The sequence below is a fragment of the Strix uralensis genome, chromosome 5 (genome assembly GCF_047716275.1).
Source record: "Strix uralensis isolate ZFMK-TIS-50842 chromosome 5, bStrUra1, whole genome shotgun sequence".
Classification (NCBI taxonomy): domain Eukaryota; kingdom Metazoa; phylum Chordata; class Aves; order Strigiformes; family Strigidae; genus Strix; species Strix uralensis.
In genome coordinates, this window is record NC_133976.1 from 78,484,301 (window position 1) to 78,511,786 (window position 27,486).

Consider the following 27,486-nt stretch of genomic DNA (forward strand, 5'->3'; position numbering starts at 1 on the left):
GCGTCCCCGGGCCCGACGGAGCGGGACCAGTGGTCCAGGCCGCGCGCGTCGTGCAGATGCAGCATTAAACTCGTTTAAACCTCACCTACCATTAGTTTGAGTCTCTTTTTATAGAAATGGCTTTCTCATTCAGACAACAAAAACTCTGCAAAATAAGTTGTTCTGGTGGGTATGTAGGCTAGGGTATGATGCCAAGGGAGAATTTTTCCATAAATTAATGCAAACAGACAATATTTCTCGTGTCAGATTAATTTTACAAACTACATGTTTGACGTTACAGATTTTTCTACTGTTCTCACAGGATTTTCTGTCCTCAGGCAGTTAAGGTATTTTGCTCTTTACTTAGAGATCAAATACAAAAACTTAAAAATCCTACCACTATTTCACATTTTCAATATTCTCATTAACCTCAACAATTTTGAGACATTTTACTTAAACTTAGTTAAGGAAATACTAAGTTTTCACTGGGTCTTGGCTAGGGTGGAGTTAACTTTCCTCACAGCAACCCCCCACAGTATTTTTTCCAGGTACCATACACACAGATTTTAGCAGTGATTTTCAATGAATGCTTCTCAGTAAGTTGATGCTACATCTTTTGGGCTCTTCCTGCTGTAGTGAAACAAAATGCCATGAATCTACCTTCAAAACTTTGCTTAAACAAAAAGGAAGTGCAGTGACAGCTGAGCTACCTCTGCAATCTGTTTACTTATACATCACTTCAGCAGAAAAACTGCCTTAACATTTCAACCAAGTTTTTCCAACTTTATGATTAGAATACCAAATGTAATTTTTAAACAAACAGACCCTAATTAAACTTGAATCTACCTAATAGTCTGAAGTGTAAGAAGCTATCAAAGTTTTCTTTTGTTTCCTGAAATCTCATTTTCTGCTAGTCTGAAGTACTGTAGATTTAAACTACTTATATTCTGTGTTTCAGCATAATATATATTGCTAGCATGAAATATAACCTTAATAATTAAAAGTGCTTACATTTTTACAGTGCTCAAAGTTTCATTCTACTTTGAGTATCCGTTCATGTTTCAAATTAGTATGAAATTATTACTGTTGGAAGTTTAAGGGAAAAATAAGAATTTATAAGGATTCATACACATTAATGTTGATTTATCAATGAGTGAGTTTTGTTTTACTTTAAAACAGAAACAACAGACAAAACTTTTAGCACATTTTAGTTAATTTCAAAGCAAACCAAGTATCTTACAATGCATATGCACATACATTTTGTACATCATCTGATTACAAAAATTAATGCTTTTTTGAATACTGCTATTACAATTAACTGAAGATATACCACCAAAAATTTCTGCTTGAAAAGATTCAGTATCCTTTCCCACATAAAACCACACACACTATTCTGATGTCTCAGCAAAATACAGGACCAAACCCTGTTAAATCTAAAAACACCAAAGCTTCATGTCAGTATGTATGTTGTTTTCTGAAGTGAAACACTGCTCCCATACATTGCTACATTAAAAGTTTGTTACCCATTCATATAGAGAGGCACTTTTGCTTTTATATTTACAATGCTTGTAAAATACCATACCTGGATGCTTTTCATTTAATTACAACCCTCTCTTTGTAATCAAGCCAAGCAATAACACCATCGTAGTCTTTGGAATATAATGCACCAGATACAAAGTATCTTTCAAATAACCATTAGTTGTTCTGTTACTGTGTATTTTATTAGCACACATTTTTTCCAAATCCCAATTAAATATTACAAATAGGGGAATGAATTGTCACTGTGCTTTAAATAACGTCAACATCAATAAATGTATACTAAATCTAAATGACAAGTTACATAACTCTCAATTTTCCCGTAGGGCTAAAAAAAAAAAGCAGCAACGATAAAAATTTGCAAAATGTTTTGGAATGCGAGATCAAGGACCTCTTAAACTGATCCCAAACAATTTTGCCTTCCAACATTTTATCTAGTTGGCAACATCCACTGCAATAAATGCAGTTACATTTCTTTAGGTAACCCTTTTTATAAAAAAGGATAACATGGCCATGAACTAACAGTTGTAAAGTAAGATGAGTTGAAAACTGCCTATGTACAGGTTTCCTGCAATTCCTTTTTTTTTTTTTTTTTCTCTTTTGCATTGTCACAGCTCCAGCAGCTTGTATATTATGAAGAGTACTGTGGAGATTCTAACTGTAGATGCATGATTTTTTTTCTTCATCCCAACGTACTTAAATGTCAAACCATAAAAGACACTTATGAGAGAGAGATTTTAAATGCTTATCACATCTTGAGGTAGACTGATCTCCAAAATAAAGCTCTTCTACACTTTGATTCGTTCATGACCAACTTCCTTTTGGATCCTTCTCCTTGGAAAAATCTTCCGTTTAAGTGCAATTAGCTGAGGAGAGAAAAAAATACAGTATTTAGTTCTCTGCTGGGCTAGAGGTGCACAGCTGGCCAGACTTTCATAATAGAAACTATAAAATCTGTACTATTCATGGTAATTAAGTCAATACTGTTCTTTTTTTGACTGCACAGGAAGTTATTTACTCATTCATCTATTAGGTGTGCACATTTCTACTGGACTTCTCAATAACCAGAATACAAGCAGAAAGTGAGAAATACAGTATGCCTATATTCTGATTATTTTAAAATTAATTTCTGTATTTAAATTAAATACCGGGCTACATTCAGTTTCTAAAAGATCAACATACAGCTGGCATCTTAAACCAGGATTTACATACCTAGCTGTACTACTGGGTTGAGTACCCCCTTTCAAAACCAAGTTACTAACGGAGGGTGAGTTTTCTAATACAAAAGGTTGAAAATCAAGGGAAAGATTCATGCAAAAGTTACAGGTGGGAAAAAAATAATAATCAAAAGCCAACCTTTCAAGAATTACACCCTCTTCATCAGACCACGGAAAGTGTTACTTAAGGCCCCAACCTGCAAAGAATTACCCATATGATTTGTTCCATTGACTCCCTCTAAGTTTAGCAGGATTAATCACGTTCAAGAAAGCCATTTTATGCTTGCAGAAGTGGAGGGGTTTTTCCTTTGAGTCAGATTAAAAACCTTTTGAATTCAATAGGAGTCTTTGAAATTACTTAGGGATGAGATTTTGCAAGGCCTCTAAATACCTTGAGATTCTCTTCAGGACTAGAGTATTGCCATTACTTAAATTTTCTTCCTGTTAACTTAATTTGCACTTTTACTAATATGTGTGTTAATAGACCAAGAATTTCAAAAGCAATTACTAATTTTGAGCATCCAAATTTAGCACACTGAATGATGGACTCGATAGTCACAAGGCACCTGAAAAGGCAATACCACTCTCCTTCCCCCCATATGACTTTTTTTCAAGGAATCTCAGCATGATGACTTAAAAATCAAAGCAATCTAATTATTAGTCATGTAACATTTTTACTTCCCTTATGAAGGAAAAATCCTAGCTACTTTTCAAAACCTATTTTAAAAAAAATCCATCTTATGTTAGCCTGAAGATACAGCAATCTATTAAGTGTTATAGATTCTATAAGAAGGTATTAATTTTACCTGTTCAGCAAAAAATGAGATGACTGTAAATACAATAAGTGTTACTAGAACACAATGGGTCCAGAATTTGAGCTTGTCTCTGTATGCCCTCCTGCACAAAGAAAGAAGGAAACAGAAAAACAGCTTCATATATTATAAATGCAAACATATAAACTTTAAAGAGTTTCCATGAAACAGGCAAAGGAAGCTTTTTTCCAGTACTTAAAGGGTGGCTGGAAAGAGGATGGAAAGCCCTCTCTTTGCAAAGAGCCACATGTGGACAAGGGGCAACAGGTACATGTTGGACTGGGAGAGGTTTCATCTTGATATAAGAAATTTTTTTACAGCGAGAACAATCATTCAGTGGAACAACCTCCTCAGGACGTGGTGAAGTCCCCACCACTGGAGGTTTTCAAGATGCAACTTCCCACAAAATATTGGACCTGATGATCTTGAGGTCCCTTCCAACCTGGGCTGTCCTATGATTCTGTAAAACATTTTGATAAACATGGAGTTCCACCAGCACATCAGCATGCTTTAACCCACCCTGGTACAAATCTACTTCGGCTACAAACGAGTCAAAATAAAGTGTTTTTTTGAAGCTAACAAAGTCCTAATGGATGTCCTCAAAAAGGGAGCCAACAATATGTCCACTCCTCCAGCACAAACTTCATCAGCTAACTGCTGAAATGGGTTTGCCCCCTACTCCCTCTGCCACTGCTACAGCAGGGCTTGTAGCACTACAATCCACACCTAATTCTTGTCACCTACAATCCTTCTCATTCCTTCTACAGTTCCTCTAATATTTTCTCTTTCCTTACTAACAGCTATTTCTCATAATTTGCTGAACAGCAACAAAATTACTAGACTAGTCTTGTCTCATTTTTGTCACTGTACCTGCCAACCTTTTGCTTGTATTCTGAAATCAACTACCCCAATTTCTGAAGTTAGTATTTATGAAATGGCAAGAGGTACACACACACACAAAAATTTCACACATTATTTAAGAGACACACACATGTATCTTTTCTGATGATTATCCAGCTGATTATTGCTGTCTGAAAGATAAAAAAACCTTGCTTAGTGAGAAACTTAACAGTTTATATTGCCCTTGTGCAACAGGCATTCCAAACAACGGTGGGGTTTTTTACATTTTAAGAAAGCAGAAGTCCTGAATTACTTTTTTAAAAAAAGCAACAACTATTTCTTTGAAGTAGGTTAGGGCCAAACAATGAAATGTTAATGACTTTATGAGCACCAGAAAAACCCAAATCCTGCAAACCTCAAATTTTAGTCCATTCAAATATTTTCACATTATTTTAACTGTTAAATCCTTCATGACAATACTGAGGGGAAAAACAAGTTTGTAATGATACGTCCTATAATTACATGCCATTGCACTACAATAACTTGAAGAGAACCTGTGTAACATACCATTCCTGGAGTTCATGCATGTGAAGGAAACGATTCCGATATTCTCTTGGCAGTTCAAATTGGGAAGGTATGGGAAACATTGATTCATAAAAATCCCTAAGCACCGCTTTCACTGTCTGAGCATCCTTATGATTGTGATCAATATTGTCATTTAGGCAAACAAATTTTCTAGAAAGCAAGAATATTTCTTTAATAATATAGCAAAGGTACTGGCAACCCAAGAACACTGAATCTTTTTTAGACAAAATTGATACAGTATCCTTTTAAAACCAAACTGATATATTTGTTACTGGTAATCAGTTTCCTTGTTGTTACATTATTTTAAATTAATTTGATTTTAATTCTAAGAGCACCAAGGCTGACAGCGAGTCAAAACCTCTGAAGAATCCAATGACAAGCCACATTTCCCTCTTTTATTTATATATTGCTGCCATCTAATGGGCACTAGTATGCATCATCCCAGGGTCCAACACTGGGTACAGACAGCAGGTTAGAAGGCCAGCATTATGATTTGGGTAAGGGTTTTTATAGTTTTAAATAAATTATCATGAGTAAAGTGTCTTAAATAACAAAGTGAGCTCCACTGTAGGAGGCAAACATACTAAATTATTAATATTTTACTGTGTATGCTGCGGTCTTCAGAGAAAGTCAACATAAAAACTATAGAAAGTTGTACAAGAGAAGGCAAAAGCTTGGTCCCCAGCTTTGAGTTACTGAGAACACTACATAAATTGGGCACGACATGACTTGAATCACAGACCCAAAGCTGAACTTGTCTAATCAACCAAAATACAACCAACCATCACCTGTATAGAATTTATATGGAAATCACTGTGACGAAATAAGCATGCTCCCAATAACGCCTCTTGCAGAGAGTTATTTCTCATATAAGAAACTAAGTTACTGCAAATTATAGAAACTAAAGCAGCAGCTAGTGTGCTAGACTGCTATGTACCCTTGGCTACTCTGACCTGGTGCTCGACAACAAAAATTCCCTTTCCCACATATGGGCAAGGTTATGTGCTTTATTTATATTGTGAGATACAAGACCCTTACATTTCCCCAGAGGGAGAAATCATATCTGGTGACATATGCCTTGTAATTGCTAACCTTTGTAAATAAGTAGTTCTGGTCAGCTGTATTCTCTATAGTATGGTGTGCTCTTTCAAAGAGCAAAGTTCAGACTTCCTACATGAAGCTGGAAATAAGCAGCACTCTAGAGCATGCGAATCAGCCTACACAGGGCATTACTACTTTTCCTCAGTCTGTACTGAATCTGGCATAACTGATAACCTTGCTCTAGACAATTACATGCAGAGGATAAACAGTCATTCAAGTTGCTACATCTGAGAAGAACAAAATACACCTCTCCTCTGAAAAGATGAGCAGGTTATGTGTACACTATCAAGTAATACTATGCAAAGCAGCTAGTTATGGCAGTCATGTCTACAGTATAAGCATTTTGGGAGTTTATTCTGGACTATTCCTGACCCTGTCCCTTGGACTGGCAGCTCATTAGCCCTGGGAATGCAGTAGCTGCACTCCTGGAGTGTATACCCCTGTTTAGCTTCATCTGAAAGAGATGCAGTTTGCAGACTGAGAAGTTGCTACCTTAGCAAACCAAAGCATAGCAAGTGGGGGCGATGAGGATCTTAACCTGTTTCAAATGGAAAGACTGTTTTAATCCATCCAAAAGAAACCAAACCTGACATTCCTTTGGATAGTCCAGAACTAATACAAGGCTCATTTTTCCTTAAGGATGCAAACCAAACGTTTAAGACAGGTCAGTAAGTAAACAATACCTCTAGTTCATCCCAAGAGAGGCATTGAATACCTGTTTTAAGAGACTGTGTATAATTGTTGTTTTATATGCAGAGAAAACATGGCAAAGAGAAGGAAATGGCCAGCTTACGTTGCCATTACAGCTCTCCTTTGCTAACAATCTATGGCTACAGTACTGCACTATACTTTGCAAGAATAATGCCCAAGCAATTGACTCCACTTCATGATCCAGTCAACAATCTGGAACTACAACACACTATTGTTCCTTAAGAGAAAAAAAAAAAACACAACAAAAGGGTGTGCATATGTGGAGTCTCAGGCTAAGTCCATAAGAGCATGCCAGTGCATCATATAAAAACTAGGGAAGATTCAAGACAGATCAGCTCATCTGCCTCATCTTGCCTGCTGAGGTTCCTGAAACAACAGACTAGGCACCCTTACTCAAACCATCCTCATCTAAGGATGCAATCACTCCACAGAACAGGCAGCTCCATTAAGTTGCCAGAAGGCCTCAATCCATTAGGCATACTCATACCAAAACCAACACAGCGTCAAGTCTGACATCAGCAACCACCCTTCAAAATAAGCCGGTGATTGCAAGCATGAACTTGAACACCAAAGGTGAGAAACTCATGTTATGTGCCCTACCTGGGCCTAACAAGGCTCGAAATCACACCTACATTTCAAAAAAAAAAAAAAAGTCCTAGCCAGCAGATACAAAGAAACAGAGAAGGGAGAGGAAGGAGGAGGATGAGTTAGGGCATTGTCCATTTTTCTTTCGAACTGGGTCATTGTGGGAACTGGAATGCAGGAGTTCTGTGGCCAGAAGGCACTCTTGTAAGGAGGAGCAATAGATACAAACCACCTTCAGGTGCAAAACGTCTCAAGACTAGGGTTCTCCTTTCTAAATGAATGGCGTAGCAAGTAGTACAGTGTAAGAGGCAGGTGAAAACCTGCTGTTTATCTACAAATGCAAACAATAGTGTAGCTTTACAGGCAGCTGAGATTACCCAGTAGCTTGCTGTGACCTGCAAGAGGAGGTTTCACTTTCCCTGACCCAAGGCACCTGGATCTACCTTCCTCCTTGCTCTGCTTTTTGACACTTGTGAGACCCCTCCTTGAGGCCAAAATCATTAAATTGGCAGAGAACTCTAGTTTTCTGAAGACAGAAGCAAGATAGAAGTGTGCAACCAAGAGCAAGGAAGGAGAGGAGATGGGTGGAGGTCCTGTCTCACTTCTAGGACAGCTAGCTATTAAATTATCTCACCATGTCTTGTCAAGCCCCAATCTTATGCAGTGGGCTCAGGACTACAGTTGAATGCTTCTGCAAAGCAGATTCAGACTTGAGTCTCAAACACAGCATCCTTTGCTTTGCAAGGTGGTTGCTGTGAAATGTATTCCAGAACATTTATTTTCCCCATTAATTTCACAGTCATTTCAGGAGCCTAATTCAACACTACAGAGCCTACTCTCAGATTTGGGTATTTAAACCTTTCATCACTGCAGAGTGGAAAAAGAGAGGACTAATATCCAGCTTTGGATTGCTTCTCACCAAGTATTAAAAAAACCCACCAATCAAACCTCTTGCCATGCTGTAACAGCATGAAAGCATAATGTATATGCAAAACTGATTTTGTAACAAAGTAATCCACACATTTTTATTTTAAAATTGCTACATAAAGCAGATCAAAATGTTCTTCCGTTAAAATAAAACTGCCTGCAATATAAAGCGTATGCCCTCTAGAATGGCAAAAATGAAAGCCTCAAAATTAGCTGAAGTTTATCTGTAAGTTTTCAAAGGCTTTTGTAACAGAAATTAATGAAATAGCCCCTAGCATGACAGAGAGAGCAGTCACTTAGCTTCAGGTAAATAGAAAAAAGTAGAAGTACTTTTGGTTAATATTGGTCTTACCCTGTAACACACAGTGTAGAAATACACTGCAATAAGTTATTTTTTCAGACAAACAGTTTAAACAGTTGAAGCAGAAAACTAAAATCACCTCAAAACTTCATACAAATCAAGAAGCAGGATACCTGGGATTTTTTCGTATGTCATCCAGCTGACCAACTACATGAGAAACATTTGTGCGAATCATTTTGAAGGCAATTTCCTCTTCTCCCATGATTTCAAACCTGATTGTTAAAATAACATTTATACATTAATAAAACAACCTAAAGTCAGGTTCAATAAATATTAATATTTTTATTTATTAACTTCTAATCTGACTGGCCAACCTCCACTAGAATTTGCCATTTGCTTTCTATCCATATATTTACATTTTTCAGCTAATGCCCTTGCACAGAACCACTTTCCTGTACATTTATTAGTAGCCACCTATAAATCAAAGAACTGAATTCTATACAAAAGTATATAAACTACAAGTTTTGGCATAAAAGTAACAATTGATCTGAGAGTGGACATAACACTTACTATGCTATTTACTTCTTTAGTTTTTGGTTTTTTTAAACACACACAATTTACAATTGTAATTTATAATTGAACTTTAGACATGAGAAAATATGTTATTTTCCAATCAGAAAAATCCTGAAACAAAGCTACAGAAGAATATATAAAACTACAACCTTAAATACAAATAAAACCTTCATCACCCACCTAATCAATAACTTGCAAAAAACCCAAGTCTATGAAATGCAGAAGTATCATATCATCTCTGAAGGACATCTTGAGTTTGAAAGAGCATTTGACACAAGTTTAACAGTCTTATTAGAGGTACTACACTTATTTTTCACCTTTCTTATCCTGATAAAATACCCTGCCTGCTCCTTGAAGTCTCACCTGAGAATCTACTCCATTTATAAAGCTCACAAAAATAATATTATTTAGTATTAAAGTTCAACAGAACAAAAGAGCAGCACATATCCTAATGATATAAATATATTACTATAACAGTTTAAGTACAGCAAATCCTTGCCCCCAGCCCAACATTTTTCAATCTCATTTGTTGTGTCAGCTTTTCAGTTTTAACATAAACTCTCCTGGGAAGGGAATTATTTATAAAGCTTACAGCACAGCTTGAGGTACTATGAATTAATGTATAATAATGTCCAAAAGCTGCCCTAAGCAGCATCTGTAACCTTCTACTGCTTTATTTGACTTTGTAGCCACTCCTGGGACAACTGCATGCTTCAGAGACTCCCCACCAACCTCCCCTGCCCAACACCACTGGTGAGGCAGGAGACAGGGGATGAGGCTATAAGCTCCATGCCAGCAAACAGCCTCACTGGTGTGCAACTGGTTTGCAGGTTTCAGAGAAGACAGACCTGAGAGAACCTGATCTCAGGCAGATCTATGAAAATACAATTATTCAAACAAACCCACAGTCATGATCATGGTTTGTCTTGCCTTTACCTAAACGGGATAGAAACCCTTTCTTGTCCCCCTCCCTCCCTACCTGTCACTCCTCCTCCTTGCAAGAAAACTACAAGGTAGTTTGGGCTAAAATACTTTTTCTGTTCTTATCATAAGCTTCAGTAGAAAAAAGGGTGAAGCAGATTTACAACTTTCAGGTGCAGGACAGGCTCCTTCCTCCTTTTTATGCTACTTTAACTGCCCTTGCTCACTACATATACTCAATTTATAAAACCATCTAAAGCTACTCTGTCTCACTGTTGTACAACACAAGTTAGGATCTGGCCCAAGATGACACAAGTAGCATGGAAATATTTAGTCTACTAAATAAGAAACTATAAAAAAAAAAAAATCACATCATTCTGCACAGTGAAACATACATAAGTAGATATCAGTATGTTTCTTCACCATTCCACTGTTAAAGTAAATTGAGCTAGGAGTTGCTAACATACTCACACAATATTTGGTAACACATGTATTTATACCTCTTCTTACTGCTTTACAAAACCTAGCATGCCTTTTCACAGACTGGAAGAACATACCTGTATTTGTTTTTGTCTTTGTATGCCTTACGAATTCTGTCACTCACAGGTTTGCAATTAGTCACTAGGTTTTTTGTTACTGGAGGCTGGAAGAAAACATTGTTTAGATTATAGGTTACTGAAAATTACAGAGTCTGTTATAAAGACGTACTTTGTCAAAAATTTATGTTACAGCTAGAAAGGCCTGCGTACCCTTACTCTCCTGGAATGAAAAGCAATAGTTTCTTGATCAGCTGTTGAAGGGAAAAACAAACAAACAAAATATACTGGTGTGTAACATCACGATTTCCTATGCATACAAATATTATATGAAAAATACTGATTATTTTTGGCAAAAACATTGCAACTTCTAGATTTCATCCTCAATAAAATATTCAGAAATTGTAGCTCATTTGACAGCTGTCTTTGACATTCCTCTGGTAGAGGCCACCAGTAACACTGGCCAGGCGAACCCTGTAGAACAGCTGATACATGAGGCCTTATTTCTTCACAAGCTATGCTGAAACAATTCTGGGAAATAAAATCCCTATTCTCAAGGGATATTTCTATGGTAGTAAACTCATTCCAAGAAATTTAGCTGTTGCAGACAACAGAAGTAAAAATAAATTAGGCCTCTGTGCTAAACACAAACGCTATTTTGTCACTATTCGAACTGACTGATAACATTAGTATGTTAGGCATTACTGCTTAGATTAGTAATACTTTACTAACTCTCCAAAAAGATTAATTTGACATTATTCCCAACCACCGAGGCTTACTTTTAACCCCATCTTAAAACATATTCATGGCAGCCATCCTTTACTACTACTCTTCAAAGTTTTTACTTCACAGAATTTTGAAGACTCAATTCAGTCATAATGAGGCAAAATGAGGTAAGGCTACACTGGATGTAATGTCCTCAGACTGTGCAGGATTTTCAAATCCCCACTTTCATTTCTTCAAACCAGGCTGACAGAATGGCTTTATATAAAACTTTGTTGGAATTCAGACTTAGAGGAAAGTAGTTTTAAAACCTGGTAACAACGTGATAAGAATGCAAGGCAGGATAGATGTCCAGAGGGAAGAAAAAAGAAGAAAAAATAGTCAGTGTCCATATACATTTATCTACACATACATTGTAGATATATGTACTGTGATTTGCATGTGTTGGGGATCAGCTATGCTCTTCTACTACCCAAAAGTTCATGATCTGTACTCATTAAAATTATTTTTGCTTTGATACAGTATTGGTTTGAAGCTATAAAAAACAGGTCATCAATTTAGCAAAGTACATGCACACTTTTTTTTTTTTCAAATGCATAGGTTGATGCAGGAATTAAAATCTCATTGAAAAAGAAATTTAGGTATTAGTATCAGATCTAAAGATTCTAGATTCCTAAACTCCAGCAGGTTTTAATGAGAATTTAACCACTAAAATAGAAATTAAGGACTTAAATCCTTAAGGAGCAGCTAGTCCCAAGACCTCAGTTTTCACAGAATAGTTTCTGTTGGAAGGGACCTTGGGAGCTCATCTGGTCCAAACCCCCTGCTCATGCAGGGCCACCTGGTGCCAGTTGCTCAGGACTGTGTTCAGATGGCTTTTGAGTATCTCCAAAGATGGAGACTGCCCACAAACGGGCAACCTGCACCAAGCTCTGGTCACCCTCACAGTAAAAAAGTGTTTCCTGATGTTCAGAAGGAACCTCCTGTGTTTCAGTTTGTGCCCACTGCCTCTGGTCCTGTCACGGGACACCACTGAGAGGAGCCTGGCTCCATGTTCTTGGTGCCCGCCCTTCAGGTATTTACACACATTGATGGGATCCCGCTTGCGAATACTCTTCTTTAGGCTGAACAGTCTAAGATCTCTCAGCCTTTCCTTGTAAGAGAAATGCTCCTGTCCCTTCATCATCTTCGTGGCCCCTTGCTGGGCTCTATCCAGTATGTCCATGTCTCTCTGGTACTGAGGAGCCCAGAACTGGACCCAGCACTCCAGGTGTGGCCGCACCAGTGCTGGGTAGAATGGAAAGATCACCTCCCTCGACCTGCTGGAAACACTTTGGTCTAATGCAGCCCAGGAGACCAGCAGCCTTCTTTGTGGCAAGGGCACGTTCTGGCTCATGTTAAACGTGGTGCCCACCAGGACGCCCAGGTCCTTTTCTGCCAAGCTGCTTCCCAGCTGGATGACTCCCAGTATATAGTGGTGTATGGGATTGTTCCTCCCCAGGTGCAGGACTTTGCACTTCTCCTTGCTGAACTTCATGAGGTTCCTGTCAGCCCATCTTTGGATGTTAAAAGGAGTTAGTCTGAAGCCCTCAAATTAGGAAGAATTATTCTAAAGATGTCCATCTGATGGTTTGGTGGTTTTCTGGATTGTTTTGTTTTCAAATACATGGTTTATAATTCAGATAAAGACTTATCAGAAAGTTCTAGTCAGAGAGGTATTGGGCTTACTGTTTTTTTGTTTCACAACAGTGGACTTTCCTAACAAGGATGACTTAAAATCCCTTATGTAACAACATTCTAAAGCTCAGCTTTTCTGTTTTTGAAGGAAACTAATGGCTTTGTAGGTTAGGAAGTAGCTTGTAAAATTTTCATTTTACAACACTTCACGTACACACAAGTAGAAATTTTCGTAAATACTTTCCTTCTAGAAATCAAACCAGATTTTCAAGCACAGTAAATACATGCTCAGGAAAGAACCCAATGTTTCTTACCAGATTGGGATCATAATATGCTTCCTGAGTTGGTGGAATGACGTGGATCTGAGTGATGTTGGCAGGGAGAGCTTTGGAGCAATTTATTAGCATTTGTTCTAGACCTGTCAAATCCTAACAGGAAAAGAAGGAAAAAAAAGTTAATCCTGTTTTCTCACTGACATAGTTGTAAAAATCCAGGGGCCATAGACATATTTAATGTTATCTACATAACAAATTTCTGTGCTATCATCAGACAAAGAAGACAATATTCGGCAGACACCAATTCAATAACTGCTAAGTCAGTGGGACTCCCCATATGCCTAAAGTAAAGCAAATGTTCAGTGCATAGCTGGATTGAGACCAAATAAAGCATGACTTAATGTTATTTTCACTTAAAATGAAAAACACAACTTTACTGATGATGTCAGGATAGTACAGAATTCCCAAACCAGCAGCGGCATATTAAATCCCAAATCAAGCAAGCAAACAAAAGTGAACTGAAAGGACATGAAAAAAATTTTCTGAGTAAGGTACAGGCTAGGAACACACTAAAGCAGGGCTGTGTTCCAGCTATGGCAGTGATTTTACATGGGGTTTCAAGAAAAAATTATTTCATTGGTTTGTGCCAATTCCTCTCTGTAGAGCAGAAATAGTACACTTTGTTCTCTACCAACGGTCTCTAAGAGTGTAAGTCCTACAAAGACCATGTCCCTGTTTACCAGGTTCCTACAAAAACAGAAGTGTGAGTCTGTATATGGTCATAGTATTTAGGAGTATGACTTCTTTGCTACCTATTTTCTCAATTCTTTCTTTAGGGCACAAGTTCCTCAGGGCAAGAACTGTCTTTTACTATGTGCAAGAACAAGAGTAAGCACAGCAGGATCCCACTCTTCACAGTGGCCTTTACCAGTGAACATCTTTTCTGACAAACTCACACCAACTGCCTTCCTGAAATCGGATACCAGTGATCCATGTTTCTGAGGCTGCCTGAACTCAATTTAATTGTTGACTCCATAGAACAATGATAAAGTAGAACACAATGTTATATTCTCCAGGTAAAATGTAAGAATTGCCAAATGTTACAGATGCTATAAGCAAGGATAAATATTTTACTTTAACAGTTTTGGACTTTAAAACTAAAGTTACTCTAGAAGTTATTGGTAAGGAAAGAGTACCTGCAAACTTAATGGTAGTTCGTGGATTCTCGTGGCCAACGTGCGAATCTCTCGGTCAGACAAAATGCCTGACTGGTCTGTATCAACCTCATCAAAGATCTGAGAAATGTTCAGTGGCTGGACTGCACTCATAAGATAGTAGAAATATGAAAAAGCAAACTGCATATCTTCCGAGTGCCGCACTTTGTGAAATGATGTCTTGTCAAACTCCTCAGGAAACCTATAGAAGAATGTAAGCTAATTTAGTACTGAAGTTCCTTAAGGTAAAATATTCCTTACCTAAAACCAAATTGTCATCTAGAATTTTAATAGGTCCTCAAAAGTCTCTTTATTTTAGCACAACTATCACGTTGCAATAAATTCCCCATTTCCTTTTTCAAAATATAATTTTAATGAGTAGCCATCAACACACTGGAAATAGCTATAGTAAAGCATCAACAGAAAGGTAGAATTACCTACAGTTTTTGCTTTATTCCAAAGACATACTCACATATCCTGTAGCTCTTGCATAACAGTGCGGTCAATCATGTGAGGCATATGAGCAGGGACTTTCCGAGATGTAAATCCAAATTTGCTGTTTAAAAGCTTATTTACATATCGAAGGGAATCAGCAAATGTATCTTTCAGCTGCCTTCCAAAATGTTTACCATCAGTAAAGTATGACATTTGTTTGAGTAATGACTCTTCTTCCTAAACAGCAGGACAGGCATAAATCAAGGTTACATTACTGAAAAAGACTGAAAACATGAAAAACATAGGAAAAATTACTTTTCAGCCAACTCTTTCCAATATCTGAAAATGGGAAGAGAAGTTTTGAGTATTTTTCTTCATATTTCTTAGTTCTCTCTTTAGAAAGCAAAGATAAAAGGTAACCTTTTCCTTAGAATTTTTATGCTTTAAGGAAAAGGAGTCTATAAAAAAACTTTAATATTTGTGCTCTGACACCTCACACACACAGTGAAGTCCCTGTCTACTATCAGATTTATTTGTAATATTGCCTTTTCTTTGATGATTATTCATCCATATGTGATGAACTAAAATCCTATGAATAGAAAAATTCTCATACAAAATCCAATCTCAGATCAACAGAAAGAGGTAGTCTTTTAAAAACATAGTCCCTTTTCTATTTGGAGTAGTGCAAAGCAGTTGCTACCAACTGAAGCAGTCTCTTATGTTCTCTTCTAGAGGTTTCAAAACTGCCAGTTTTTGGCTGGAAGCAGAGGAAGCTTCCTACACGTTTTCTTGACACAGTCTGGATATCCAGCTTTGTTCGCAGACTTTCAATTTAACTTTTAGAACCCAAATATTTCTCATTATATATATATTTTTACCTATTTTTTTAAAAAAACTGGATCCATATTTGCATAAATGCAATCAAAACAAAATTTAAGCTTTCTGTTGTAGTGCTATATATGTCTGAACAATAGCATTGTGCCAATATATAATGAATAAAAACTGAATCTGACAAAAAAAGGCATCAGTAGAAAGAGAACAGAATGGCTATTCAGCTTTTACCACCTAGCTACGAGAGCCCCAGATCATAAATTTTATGTGAAAAGTCAAAAGGAGCTTTCAAAAAAAAAAAATCTCAGTATTTGCCTCAAAGGCAAGACACATTCCAAATTTATGGATCATGTTAACAGTATTCCACAAATGCAGAAAGATGTAACTATTCCAAGAAGCGATGACATTAAGATACTCACATCAAGAAGGTCCTGGAAATACTTCTTTTTCTCCCATGGCAAAAAGCCTTGGTAGCTTCCAGCATAAGATTGTAATTTTCTTCCCACTAGCCCCTCCCTTACATTTGTATCCACCTGCACACGCCCTTTTCCTCCTTCCATTCCTTGTGCATCTTCTCCAGTATCTAAATTCCCAGTATGTTTTGATTTCTGGGTTTCTCTTAATATGAGTGCATTCAATACTTTTTCTCGAGTTTCATTTTTACTTCCCATGGTCTGGGAGGGAAGTGTGGATTTAGGCTTTACTTTATGAATAGGTTTATTTGTGTCCATTGTCACAACAGTCCCCTTTGTTCCTATAAGCCTTGAGGGAACTTCTTCATTTGCTTTTATTTTTATTTTGCTATCATTTACATCATAAGGCTTCTGCCAGCTGGTATGGTTCTTCTGATCTTCTGAATGATTATGCACGCTTTTCTTTTCCAGGCCTATAATACTCTTTACTGTGGTTAAGAATTGGAAAGATCTCAGGAGAGCAGCCTTGGATAGGTTAAATCCTTTCTGAGTGATATCACCATTTAGTAGTTTTAAGTCCAGGTTCTGCAGTGCTAGCTGAACATCTTCAGGAAGGAGAGACACGTTTACTGATGGTATTATCACCTCTTCATGCAAACTGTCTTTTGTGCCATTTCGACGTCTCCTGACTCTTGGAAAGCGTTTTTCTTCAGGAATATCCTCAAATATCATTTCAGCTTCTGGTATTGAAGTTATGGTTTTAAAATCATAGCTGGATTTTTGCATGGAAGTTGTGTTCAGTTTTGGTTCCTCTCTAGTATCAGCTTCAACAGCTACCTGCATTTTAAACTCTTCATCATTTTTATTTAGAAATGTAAGGTTGAAATAGATCACAGTTGCATTCATGCCACTATGCATTATGAGGTGGATAGTCTTCCATTTGTTAGCAACTGAAGCATGTCGGATAATTGGATTATCACTATATGAACCCTCAATTCCTTTCTTGGCTATTTCACTGAAGCTGAAGTAGGGCAGACATTCACCTTTGGGAATAATATAGTAGGTCTGATTAAGCTGAAGTGTCACCTTGTACATCTCTTCAAAGTGATCTGGAACAAAACCCAAGAAATAAAACAAACTGCTGTCAATTTGCAGTGTGACACTTAATCTGTTTTTAATTGTAATATGCCCAGATAGATTCACTATATTAGCAGGGAGACAGCTTTGTGAAAGAACACTTACTGTAGCTTCCAGTTCTTGTCACCTATCTTAAATAATGAATGACTACAACATACTCAGATATATAAAGCCACCAGACTTTATATTCAGCAGTAATTCTAAAAGCCAGCATCATTTATCACTCTTTCAGTCTCTACTTGAAGAGCTTAAGTGGCTTATCATCGCACATCTCAAAATTATGTATCAGTCATAAGTAACATGCCCATACTACATTTTTGCCACATTTTAGTAGATGTTACAATGGTTGGATGTCACAACAAGGCTTCACCTTTATTTGAAACTTCCAAAATCAGATAGGCTGAATTGAACTTCTCCCTCCTACAGCAGAATACATTTGCCTGAGCTGAGATGCAGGGGAGCCTCTACTGTTCCAAACAGGCCAAATTCTTCCATTTCTGTTCCCCTGCTTATACCAGACAGCACTCTCAATCACTTCATTCACTCCTGCTAGTCTTTCACATCAAATTAAACTCTCAGACGACTTCACAGGTGACTGAAAGTAGCCTTTGGAAAGAGCCCAGAGCCAGTCTTGCTATCAGCATCAGAGAGGTTCTTTAAATTTCTTAACCACTACAAGCATCATCAAGCCAGCTGCCCTTATTCGAGTAAAGACTGTTTGCATAGCTGAAATATAATTTCTCCATTTAAAACGAAGGCCTCTTGGAGCACAGAGTTTGATGCTTGCTGCTCTGTAAAGTATCAAGCACCCCACCCATGTTTGGTCAAGAACAGTTTTATTAAATAAAGCAGCATATAACATTGATTTGGGTTTTGATTAGTGACTACAAGAAGCATCTGACTTTTCTTCTGTTGCTAGCAGCTCTTTTCCATGACTGTACTGGGCATCTTAGCCCAATCTGAGAGTAATGATGAACGAAAAAGATCAGGCAATTCAAGAGAATTCCTACAGAAAGTTTATCAGCAATGTATTTTACATACCCTGGCCACAGTCACCAGCATCAAATCCACAGGAGAGGACATTGCAGGCCTGATCACAGAATTTGTCTGCTAGCCAGGAATTAGCACAGCCTTGGTTACAGTATGAAACACCACTTATTCCTGCACCAAACTGCCATGGTGGTCCATTTCCAATACCTCCAACTGCACCTCCACCAGCAACATAGCGACTACCCCCACTGTTACCTAGAGGGAGACAAAACAAAAAAACCTCAGTCATCTGAAATCCTGATTTCTGAGGAAAGCCACATTTTAAGCCACAGTTAAAGCTAGACTGAAGAGCTGACAATCTGATTTATCACCGGTGAAATTAAAGTGGGGCAAATGTTAACCAGACCTCTGTGAGTTATTGTAAAATCTATAGTGTGCACAATCTCACTGTGGAAGTTGAGGAACCGACTTAAAATTGCAACAAGAACTCCAACATATTTTGTCTTAACTTCAAAAAGGCAGGCAGAAGACTGATTTACTAGTTTTTGTGCTTGCAGTCTTGACTTTACAGTCCCATAGAGTGGTGTCACTTCCTCAATCCAGAAGCACCACTTCATTTTCCTGCCCTGCAGTCCTGAAAATTTGATGTAGAAACTAACGGTGCAGCTTCAGTCCTGTTACTATTTGAATTTCAAAAACCTTCATTTCAGCTAGTCAAATTTGGTACCCAAAGATCTTCCTATGCCCTACTATTTGCTGTCATTTTCCATAGAAATTTGTAGTTGGCAAGAAATAAGTTTTTCATCCGTAAGCTAACTTTTTAATTATTATCAAAGGAGGCAAATTTTGTAGTACAGAATGACAAATTGCAGAATTATTCTTATAAGAAAAAAAAAAAACACCACAGTTCACTTCTTCTACCTTTAACATTGCTGTCTTACCAATGCAATCACCTCCATCCCAATCACATGCTGAGTTATTACAGGCTTTATCACAGTAACCATCTTTAATCCATGAGCCAGGACATCCCTCAGCACAGTTTGGCACAGGCCAAGTCAAGTAAACCTGGAACAACATTACAGTCTGAGACAAGGACTGGCAAATAGAAGTCAACTGAGCTTGTTTCTTGGAATCAGAGACTTAAAATAATGCTTCCCTGAGTATAGAGCCTTAAGTATTCACAAAGCTTTACAAACAGCATGTAAACCTTATCACCTGTGAAGTAAATGTTATCCCTTTCAAACAGAAGAAAGAACTGAAGAATTACCAAGGCCATACAGCAAGGCAGCAATGGCCAGAAATAGAAAGCAGGACTTCCCAAATCTACTTCTGCAAACCATATTCCAATCAAAATTAATATTTTATCAGATAAGAAAGGGGAACAAACTCTGAAATAGCTCTGCAGTTCACTTGTTCTCCTGACTCAAAATGTTTCTTCATTACTAACCAGTCATGAGATAAGCAGCACGTGTTGAACATAATCTCTGAAGCATCTGATCCTCTACGGTTTAAATAATTCTGAGAATTGCCAAGATAAAAAAAAGCATGTGGGTGTGTGTATTTTCAACTGGGGAGGCATTAAAAACCACAAACATTTTCCTCTAGGCCTTAGTGCTTCAAGACTTTAGCAGCACATTTCCTACTGAAACACTTGCTGATAGGTCATCACAAGCAACATTGTACCTAAGCTAATTTTATCATCATAACTGGGAAGAATAACTGAAGAACAATACAGATACAGTAACAATATGATTTTGCAATTATATGCCTACGTCCTTAAAACAACTAAAAGCCCCCTAACATCCTCAAGTACTGAAACAGTAATTTTAGGGGAGCTTCAACTAATTTTTCACAACCCTTCTGTGTGTGCACAAGCGTGCACATCTGCCTGCATGAACTGTTTAACTCAGTGGTCTCAAGTGTCTTGTGTACTTAATTGCTTTAAATATAAATACAAATCTTAATTTTTTTCCTCCATGTCACTCTTGGATAAAAACTGCTGGCAACCAGAATCTTGATGAATGACTATTGCTAATGTTTCCTCAGCTTGCTTTCCTTGCTTAACCCCAGTTGTTGATAACAGGTCTGCTGAAAGACTGAATTACTTGATGTTCATGAACATGCAACAATATATCTTTTAGTAAATAATTATATATATGATTATATATAGACTGGGCAAAGATATGATGGGTGTCTGGAACAGAGGTAATTAATGGTAAATTTAAATATTAGACCAGTTTTAATGTCATACGACCTCAGTGTTCTCATGGAAGAATTGATTCTGGTTTGTTTTGAGTATTTCCCACAAAACAAAAAGAATTTAAAAGGAAGGGAAGACTGACAGCTGTCAAACACCACATCAGTCTTACCAATGCTCCAACAGAAAGTAGGAGAATTACAGAACGACACTGAAACTAAAGCATGAAGCTTGACGGAGGAACGATTATACTGCCAGAAACCTGCGGGTGAATATGAAAAAAAAAGTAGTTCTGCAACTCAAACATCAACACAGCAAAATACATACAAAAATAACAGAGCCCTCCCCACCTCGCACCTTTGCTAAGAATTGTCTACTTAAGAATAGTGAACCTTTAGAGGTAAAAGGGGGAGCAGGAAGTGAAGGGAAATCTTGTATTTGTTCTGCCTTTCGAAGTAGTATTTCTTTGATTTTTATTATATATTAGCATAAAAAAGTTTTACATCTACTTCTGGTAAAAAAATCCTTTCATAATGGCTTACCTTTTGACCTTTAGAGTGACTGTAAAAATCATCAGGCCAAACATCCTTCCCAAACATAACATCATCATTGAGATAGATAAACTTCTGGGAGAGGCCACTGATACGATGAATGTGACTTTCAATAGCTGGTGAACTGAAGGTAGGCAAGTGACTCACATTCTGAAATATTTCCTAAAACAAAAGAGCCCCAACAACCCAAAACAGTTTCAGAAGGCAAAAATAAATAAAAAAAAACCCTCAAACCAGGTCAGGCACACCAGATATATTTGATACTTATCTACTAAAAGGAATTTTTATTAAGAACAAGGAGAGATATGAAAGGCAAAAAAAAGTGAAAATATTTAGCAAAAAAGAAAAACTTTGCTATCTCATTTCTCCCACACAAAACCATTTTCAAGTCTGCTGCTTAACTAAGAAACTGCACCTGGTTCAATGCAAAGACACGAACTCCTCTTTCACTAGGTACCGGATCAGGCCCAGCGTACACATATTTATACTTCTCATGCAGTACAGGCTGCAAAAAACTTCAAGCAAGCTGAACCTGTTCCGGTACTCAAAAAGTCAGGATTCCTCCATCTCTTTCAAGTAACTTCACAAGCAGAGAGAACAGAAGTTGAATCAGTATCTTGTTACCACTTAGGTTGCTCAGGGCTCCTATGGCATGTCCAGATACCAAAATTACTCCCAAATTCATAATAAGAGGCTACTGGAGTATTTTTGTTTCACTTATTCAGGAAGCTTGAAGGATTCCCTTTCTCTCTTTAAATAAGATTTTTAGAATGCATAGCTACTTTTTTTGCAGCCATCTTCTTAGCTCCAGTAATTGTAATCCACCCTGTCTCAACACAAGTTTATTAGGTTATTACTGGTCCTGAGAGAGCGTTTATGGATTCAGATTACATCTTCTTCTCCACAGGGCTTTTATAAACATACTTTATATGGAAATTAGACATAGGTATATGTTAGCTGAAGCTTCAGTATTTGGAAAAGGGGACTAAATGAAGGCTTGATATTTTCAGTTATCTGCTTAGCCAAAATACAAAGACATAATGGGGTTTAATAAAACCATGGATGAGACAGGGAAGAGGTGGTCACTTCTACCCTCCAAATAAATGCAGCCTTTAGCTGAAAGGGGATAACTGCATTTCAAAATAAACACAGAATCTTTACTAGTGGTTCTTTCGTGCTGATATTTTTGTTTGTTTGGGATTTTCGGTGGGGGTTTTTTGTTTGACACTTCTTTGTTTGGGCTTTACCTGATGTGTCACTATGGTTATCCGAGGATTATCCAGGTTAAGCCAGGAAGGAATCTGCCCATTAGTGACAATGAAAATATGCCGTACCCAAGGGGCGTGCCTCTCTATTGATCGTAATGAATATCTCAGCTCTTCATTATCTTCAAAACGGCTGGCAGAAATATCTTCATCCTGTTTAGACTATAAAAAGAAATAAACCTTTCTTAGATTTTAAATAGAACATTCAAGTTCTGATCCAGCTAGGTAACAACAATGTGCTTTAGCATACGGGTGCAGAAGCATTTAAGGACTTAGACATTCAAAAATAGAAAGTACATTGATCAAGTACCATTCTTCTAAGGGATCATATTCTTCTGAATTATCAAGGTGAACAATACAATCTTCTGACATCAGTGGCTGACCACCTGGTATCATTAGGATGTCTGCTGACCACATGGCGGGATGACAGTGCCTTCAGTGATCCTGGCTTTTGAAGAAAGAACCCCAGAAAAAAAAACACATCCTCTAGTTTTCCTAGATTATTAGTCTCAATTATTTCCTGATCTTGACCAAAGGTCAAGTTGCATTTCAAATCAGTAACATCACCTTTCAGAAATCCAGTTTTAAGAGGCTGGGGCCTTCCAAGTACATTGCATCATAAACCGTATATAAATGTCACCTAATATAGATACACTGGAAGTGTCATGGTGTACCAGCTCTTCAATTATCTTGTACTCTTTTATTTTAAAGAATTTAAGCAGGAGAAAAATCAACAAAACTTACCTTAATATTCACTATCAAATAGATTCCAAATGTTTTTGTTAAAAAGACAACATTTTAATTAGAAACTCATCAGGTAAGTAACAAAATCAGGTTACATAACACTGCAACATATGTTTCTTCCCATTTATGAGAACTTAATGGCATCTTCTAAAAACAAGGCTGCCTAAAAGGAACATTTCTAAAAGACTTACGCCCAACTGGAACAGGAAACTCAAGAAAAATTTGAACATTTAACAATTACCCTTTTCACTGCAGATTCTACACACCGTAAATGTCATAATCTTTTCTAATATGTACAGTAACACAGCTTACACATTCTCAAAAACATAACAACTGAAAACATTTCATAACACCATCATCCACTGACTAAGTGCCCATTTACAAAATAATGTGTAATTTCAACATGGGGAAGTATGAAGTTTGAGTTCAGGGTTTGTATTAACAAGGAAAAATTCCCCAAAAGCCAGGTTCACAGGATACAAAGACAGACTGAAAGCTTTACTGCAATGGGCACATTTACTTTACCCACCCCACTTGACATTTACTGTAAAATTAAATTCCAGCAGGAGAAAAAAAAAACCCCAAGATTTCGGAAGATCTTATCTCAAAACAGACACCTTGTTATCGTACTTCCTGTTGCTAAACCAAACATCCTTGCTTGTATCAAAAGTATTCAAAGTAAACCTCCTTTCCTTTAGACATTTCAGGTCTTCAAATTTTTTGGAAGAGAAGTAATTCACATTTGCTCAGCACATATGATACTGCAAAGCAAAAAATGCCTAAGAAACATATCGGGAAGGGGATAATCATGTTTGTTAATAGAACCCTCTGTCTCCCCCGCACAAGACGCCTGCTTATCTGCCAGTCAGTATCAGTTAAGCCTTTTGGGACTTGACTGCACACAACTTTATCAGAACATGTGCAGAGGGCAAAATTTTTCACTTAGTGGAGAACATGAAAATGAAAATTAAATGTCACACTGTTTGATCCTTCTTCCTCCTTGATTTCAGAATTTGACAGTGTTCTTGTGATGTTTTCTTACAACATAATAAATACTGGATTCTTAACACTTCCAAGCTTCTGGAAGAAATCCTATGTTCCTTGTCATTGACTAGTTAGCCTCTACTTGCAGTTTTTCAATAGTGCAACCTCTACACGCCGTAACAGAATTTACCTACCTGACTGACAGAGCTGAGGTCCCACAGTAAATAAGCAGGATTAAGCATCAGTTCTTTTCCATCTATAGTCATGTTCTTCTTTGCTTGCTTGCTCAGTTCTTGGAAACCCTTAGGGTTATTCAGTTGCAAGAGAGCCACGCTGGCTTCTGAATAGAGCTGCAACTATACAAGCAGAGAAAAAAATTTCTAGCATGCACCCACAGCAGCACTCTTCCTTTGCCAATTCCATCTTTTTGTTGTATTTTTCTTACCAGAGTTACTAATAAGAACAACTGGTAAACACTCTTTTTAAAGAACTACAATTTTGTAAGAACACAAAAAGGGGTAGTAAAATGGGAAATGAAAAACATTTAAAGATACAGAATATTTCTAGATGCTTAATTCTCACTTTCCAAAGAAAATGTCTCTTTACACAATGAACCAGCAACAGTAAAGCTGCCCATGTTATAAATATTTCTGGAATAAGTGAACAGTACGTCCCCATCCATTCCCTCCCACCTCCAATAACAAAATTCTTATTTTACTACAACTTAATTATATGACTGAAAGAATCATACTTTTTTTTCCATCTTGATCAAGCAATGCTCTTCTCGGAAAATTAAGATCACCAATTCATCATTGCCGTCAGAAGCGTGAAATTTTCAGAATGGTTTACAGATCAACCTACAGCTCAGAAATCTGAGATACAAAGGGCTCCAGAACTAATCCACATGGTTCTCCAAGTCCTTAATGATGGTTGCCAATATGCTGTTAAGGTCATTTCTTAGTTGTGGACTGTTTGATCTGTTTGCTGTTTTTATCTCTTGCCACTAGTCTGTATATCAGGTTTCATAATGCAGAGGGTAAGAAGGGGCTTGTACTACACATAACCTTTCTAACAGCTAGCATAGCTTACAAATTACAGGGCACCAAAACATTTCACTAGAAATATAGCATTTTATTGGGTTATGCTGTGCTTAGTGTATGAAGTAGTATGAGCAGACACAAGCTAAAAGCTGAACTGCACTTTGATTCTCCAAGTGCATGCATTCAACAGTCAGATTGAGAATAAATGCAGTTAATCACTAACAATATTTATTAAATGCTACGCTTAATTTTTTTCCTTCATGCAGCATAAGACAAATAAGCATGTCTACCAAATTTTCTGTTGCATAAGATCTGTAAATACAATTCATAAGTTAAGAAAATTTGAATACTGTCATGTTCGACAACAGCAAAACCATCACAGTTTATTTCATAACAACCTTAAGCGTTTTTTTTTCTTTATTTTTCATTAAATCTGACACTTTCTGCTCATTTTAAAACACCACTTGTCCCAGAGTTAGCACCCCTTCGCTTAGCAAGACCAGCTGTCCCACTTGTGACATTTCAAAGCTGTTGATGCTTTGACTCATATGCTATTTGAGATCTTTCAATCTGACTTATGAGGCCTGCCATTAGAAAAATCTGATAAATCTCAGACCTTCCAGGGAATCATCTGAACCTATGGGTGGAAAGGATGGCTTCAGTAGCTAAATGGCTGAGGTATAGTTACGGACTGCAGCTAGCAACCTCCAAAAATATCGATATTGAAATGCTACAGATTGCAAAGCTGCCATCAGTGGGTATGTGCTTTATTTAGGAATACAACAGTGTCACATAGTCCCTTAGAATCTGTCATTTAAAACATACATATAACAAACCAAAAATATTACCATTCTAGAGCTTTGAAAGCATTTAAGAACATTTAGTTTCTCTTTAACTTGTTTACACCAAACTCAGAACAGGTACCTGTACTACAGATTCCTAACTAGATTTATTAGAAACCCCTTTCCTTTCCCCCCACTAACACAGAATACATGCTGTTAGGTTTTTAAATATGTAACAGTTGAAGCACAAACAAGAAGTAGTGGAAAAATGTGCTCCACTGCTCAGCATCAGAGTTAAGATAACCTCTGCACTGAATAGATCAGTTTTATTACATCAATGTTCTTTCCACCAATACCTTTTTTTAAGAAGCACGTTTTTTCACATGCAGAGCTATCAGTAAAGTTAAATTTCAATTAAGTTATCTGGTGACGTAACTAACTAGATTCTAATAAATTGTAAGCTCTGCTCTGAGCATTTTGTTGCTGCTATATTCAAAATGGAATTCCATCCTGACAGATTTTCTAAGTTCTCACAGGTATAAACCTCCCCTCAGTGGGGACACATGCAATTGCCCATTCCCTTGAAATATTATCTTCTAGACAACATCTTCGTCCTGACAAAACAGGTCAGCAGATCCAAAGGCATTGTGAAAATGGAACAGAAAAAGCAGGTAGACACACAGAGTCAGTGTGATCAGGCGAGCCTCTGCTTCTAACACAAGCAGGCTGAAAAGACACCATGCAGGCACACGCTCAGACCACCACTGTGCACATTTATATCATGCACTTGAAAATGAGACAGGAAAACTGCATTCTCCCCACCAGGCAACTTTAAATGCAGGTTCTCCTTTGGAGCCAGCATGTCTGGCAATGCTTAGACTTACTAGACTAGGAAGCAGGCTGGACATGCTAAGCCATCCCACACAGAAGTAAACACTTTCATTTCTGTGTTCTCAAGGTAAAAGGCCTCGAGAGCAGATTTTTTTCTGATCTGGGACTTGGACTCAACCAGTCCTACACTCCCGTAAGGATACTGGGAAAACTCATATGCTGACACAGCAAGGGAAGGGCGGGGGGGGGGGGGGGGGGGGGGGGGGGGCACGTGTTGTGTTAAAGAGTTACAAAAAGATTTACAAATATGAAATACTGTTGTCTTTACAAATTTAACAAGTTCCCTTTACAAGATAACTTTGTAGTAAGGTCATATCAGAGTAAAAACCAATGCAATGCCTTAAGGGTTTGTTTTTTTTTTTTTTCCTACAAAGCTTACTTATTACATCTTTGTGAACATAAAACACCAACTCCTGAAGCCACCTGTCTGTTCCATCAACACTGACAAAAGCAGCAGCAAGAACTGCAGACCCCCCACCCTCAAGACAGTGAGGGCAGCAAATAACCAGCATCACTGTGCCTGCAGGTTCCTATGGGGAATTTCTTCCATTAGTAAGACAAGGTCATTAAGACACATTACAGCCCTTACGTTTTCAACATAACTTGTCCATATGTGTATACGTGCATGCATGCAGCTTAAAGAGGAAACAATATTTTGCAAAGGAAGGAGGTCTGCAAGCTCTCAGGAATTCACCTTTCTCCAAACATTTTCA

The 27,486-nt window shown here is 37.5% G+C and overlaps 1 protein-coding gene across 6 annotated transcripts in view; it reads right to left on the reverse strand.

The window, feature by feature from the left end:
* Nucleotides 1-1,117: 1,117 nt before the first annotated feature.
* GNPTAB (N-acetylglucosamine-1-phosphate transferase subunits alpha and beta) overlaps nt 1,118-27,486 on the reverse strand; it is a 45,612-nt gene continuing 19,243 nt past the window's right edge. For 4 of the 6 annotated variants that reach the window (XM_074871850.1, XM_074871853.1, XM_074871852.1 and 1 more), the window contains 14 exons: nt 24,255-24,416; nt 22,315-22,494; nt 21,059-21,229; nt 19,261-19,384; nt 18,371-18,574; nt 16,199-17,301; nt 14,986-15,185; nt 14,496-14,715; nt 13,339-13,452; nt 10,646-10,731; nt 8,768-8,866; nt 4,952-5,119; nt 3,539-3,629; nt 1,118-2,381 (listed from right to left, as the gene is read on the reverse strand). In XM_074871850.1, coding sequence (XP_074727951.1) covers nt 2,304-2,381; nt 3,539-3,629; nt 4,952-5,119; nt 8,768-8,866; nt 10,646-10,731; nt 13,339-13,452; nt 14,496-14,715; nt 14,986-15,185; nt 16,199-17,301; nt 18,371-18,574; nt 19,261-19,384; nt 21,059-21,229; nt 22,315-22,494; nt 24,255-24,416 — 3,000 coding nt within the window. In that variant the 3' untranslated portion in view covers nt 1,118-2,303. Of the gene's footprint in view, nt 2,382-2,871; nt 2,930-3,538; nt 3,630-4,951; nt 5,120-8,767; nt 8,867-10,645; nt 10,732-13,338; nt 13,453-14,495; nt 14,716-14,985; nt 15,186-16,198; nt 17,302-18,370; nt 18,575-19,260; nt 19,385-21,058; nt 21,230-22,314; nt 22,495-24,254; nt 24,417-27,486 lie in introns of all 6 variants that reach the window. The other 2 variants (XM_074871851.1, XM_074871855.1) reach the window with 2 other exon arrangements.